The sequence below is a fragment of the Otolemur garnettii genome, unplaced genomic scaffold, assembly GCF_000181295.1.
Source record: "Otolemur garnettii isolate 467f Iridium unplaced genomic scaffold, OtoGar3 scaffold00022, whole genome shotgun sequence".
Lineage (NCBI taxonomy): Eukaryota > Metazoa > Chordata > Mammalia > Primates > Galagidae > Otolemur > Otolemur garnettii.
Window position 1 is genome coordinate 1,457,389 of NW_003852417.1, and position 2,070 is coordinate 1,459,458.

Consider the following 2,070-nt stretch of genomic DNA (forward strand, 5'->3'; position numbering starts at 1 on the left):
TAGGGAACTCTATCTCCTCTCCGCAGTCTTGGTTTCATGGCACATGCTGTGACATGACACAGCATCTTTCAGGCTACCCTATTAGTGCAGGGACTTTCCCATGTTCACTGCTTATCTCCATAAGCCCAGACCAGTACCTGGCCTAAGGCACTGGCTACACATGTGTTAAATGAGTATATGGTGAGAACATGCTAGAACATTTCTGTTGTTCAACTATAGTTATTACAGTGAGGTTTGAGACCTCATTTAAAGGATTTAATTACCAAAAATATTGCAAATATATTAGATACAACTTCATACAGAATAAAGTTCATTGCATGAACCCTAACATTAATATAAAACACTATTCTAGTGGATCATAACAGAGTTCACATTAGTAAATATTACAAGGTACTAATCAATGTAATACAGATACATATATTTTACAAACTAAATCACAAGTATTTATGATTGCCCTAAAGCTAATTAGTAAGTAAGAATTAACAACTGGAGATAAGAATTCCATGCAAGGAATTCAGTCACAGGGCAATAATCCTCAATTTTGCTGCCAATATTTTTATTCAAAATACTATGTGAAAATTAAAATAGAATAACAAATATAAAATCTGAATTTCAACATTTTAAATTATAAGTTAATTATACTCAGTTACATAAGTGAGCATAAAATAATCTTTACACAAAGAGAAAAATTACATCCACGACGAAGTAAGAGTTTTAAATCATCCAATTTTCAAATAATTGTGTATAACTGATAGTTGAGTTTCATTATAATACTGACTTAATACAGATAAAGCTGGTATTCAGCAATGTAAACATGTAACCACACAGACCCCTAGTCTTTGAAATTAAATTGTCTTGTGAATATTAAGGCTTATGCTTATTATCTATCAAACAATAAGAAACAAAAGTCACCTGTTACAGAAACAATATTAAGTAACCTTCTCATGGTCTGAGGACTGATGTCACTGAACCAGTCCTCAGTAACCAGCAGCTTCGTGAGATCAAAAGACATCTGCCGGGTGACGGTCCTCTGCATCTGCCTCCGGCGGTAAGTGTCCTGAAACAGCGTCACCAATGAGAAGGGGCCACACTTACAGCTGACAACAGAAGTCTTTTTGAGAAATTAATAGATGCTTATGAAAACAATAAAAAACCCAACATTTTAGTCAAAGAGGAATATTTAAATAGTAATATTGTTAACCCGGAAGCGGAACTTCTATAGAGTAGTTATAAAGTGATATTAACAGTGACTATATGAAAAGCTATGATTTAGCTTCAGATACATTTTGGTTTATAGTTGTACAGTTAAAGTTCAATGCCTTTAAATATAAACAGAGGCCAGGTGCAGTGGCTCACTCCTGTAATCCTAATATCTGGGAGGCCAAGGCAGATGGATTGCCTGAGCTCATGGGTTCCAGACCAGCCTGAGTAAGAGCAAGATCCCATCTCTAAACATTACCAGACATTGTTGCGGGTGCCTGTAGTCCCAGCTACTTGGGGGACAGGAGGGCTGAGGCAAGAGAATCGCTTGAGCCCAAGAGTTTGAGGTTGCTGTGAGCTATGACACAAGAGCACTCTACCAAGGGTGACAAAGTAAGACTCAGTCACCAAAAAAAAAAAAAAAGCAAAAGATTATAAGCAAAACTGTATAAAGACATTGTATTCAAACTCTATGGGGGCTCAGTATTTACAGAAACCCTGAAGTAATAGAGCACAGAAGCCTTGCTGTCTGGTGGTTTTAAGGATTCAGCATTTTGAAGGAGCAGCTATTCTAACTATCCTCACATCTCCACGAGAATTAAAAGCGCTCCACTGGCGAGGTGGGCTAAGGAATCCTGTCTCCCCAAAGAAGGAACAGGCACACCAAAGACATGGACGAGTCTAGACTGCCAGGAGCGAAATCTGAAAGGACAGAAAGTCACACACGCCTATGGATTTAGAGCTATTCCCTATCATTCGTCATATTATGGTAACTTTGTACCCATACCTGTAAAGCATAGACCAAAATGTCCCTGAAAATATTTTTTAAAAGTAAAATGTCCAAATTTAATAGCAGTCAACCAGAAAAAA

General features: G+C 37.2%; 1 protein-coding gene across 1 annotated transcript in view; it reads right to left on the reverse strand.

Annotated features, from left to right (window-relative positions):
* KIDINS220 (kinase D interacting substrate 220) overlaps positions 1 to 2,070 on the reverse strand; it is a 133,687-nt gene that overhangs the window by 63,209 nt on the left and 68,408 nt on the right. Inside the window, exon 22 of the mRNA XM_023511805.1 lies at positions 913 to 1,057. Coding sequence (XP_023367573.1) covers positions 913 to 1,057 — 145 coding nt within the window. The remainder of the gene's footprint in view (positions 1 to 912; positions 1,058 to 2,070) is intronic.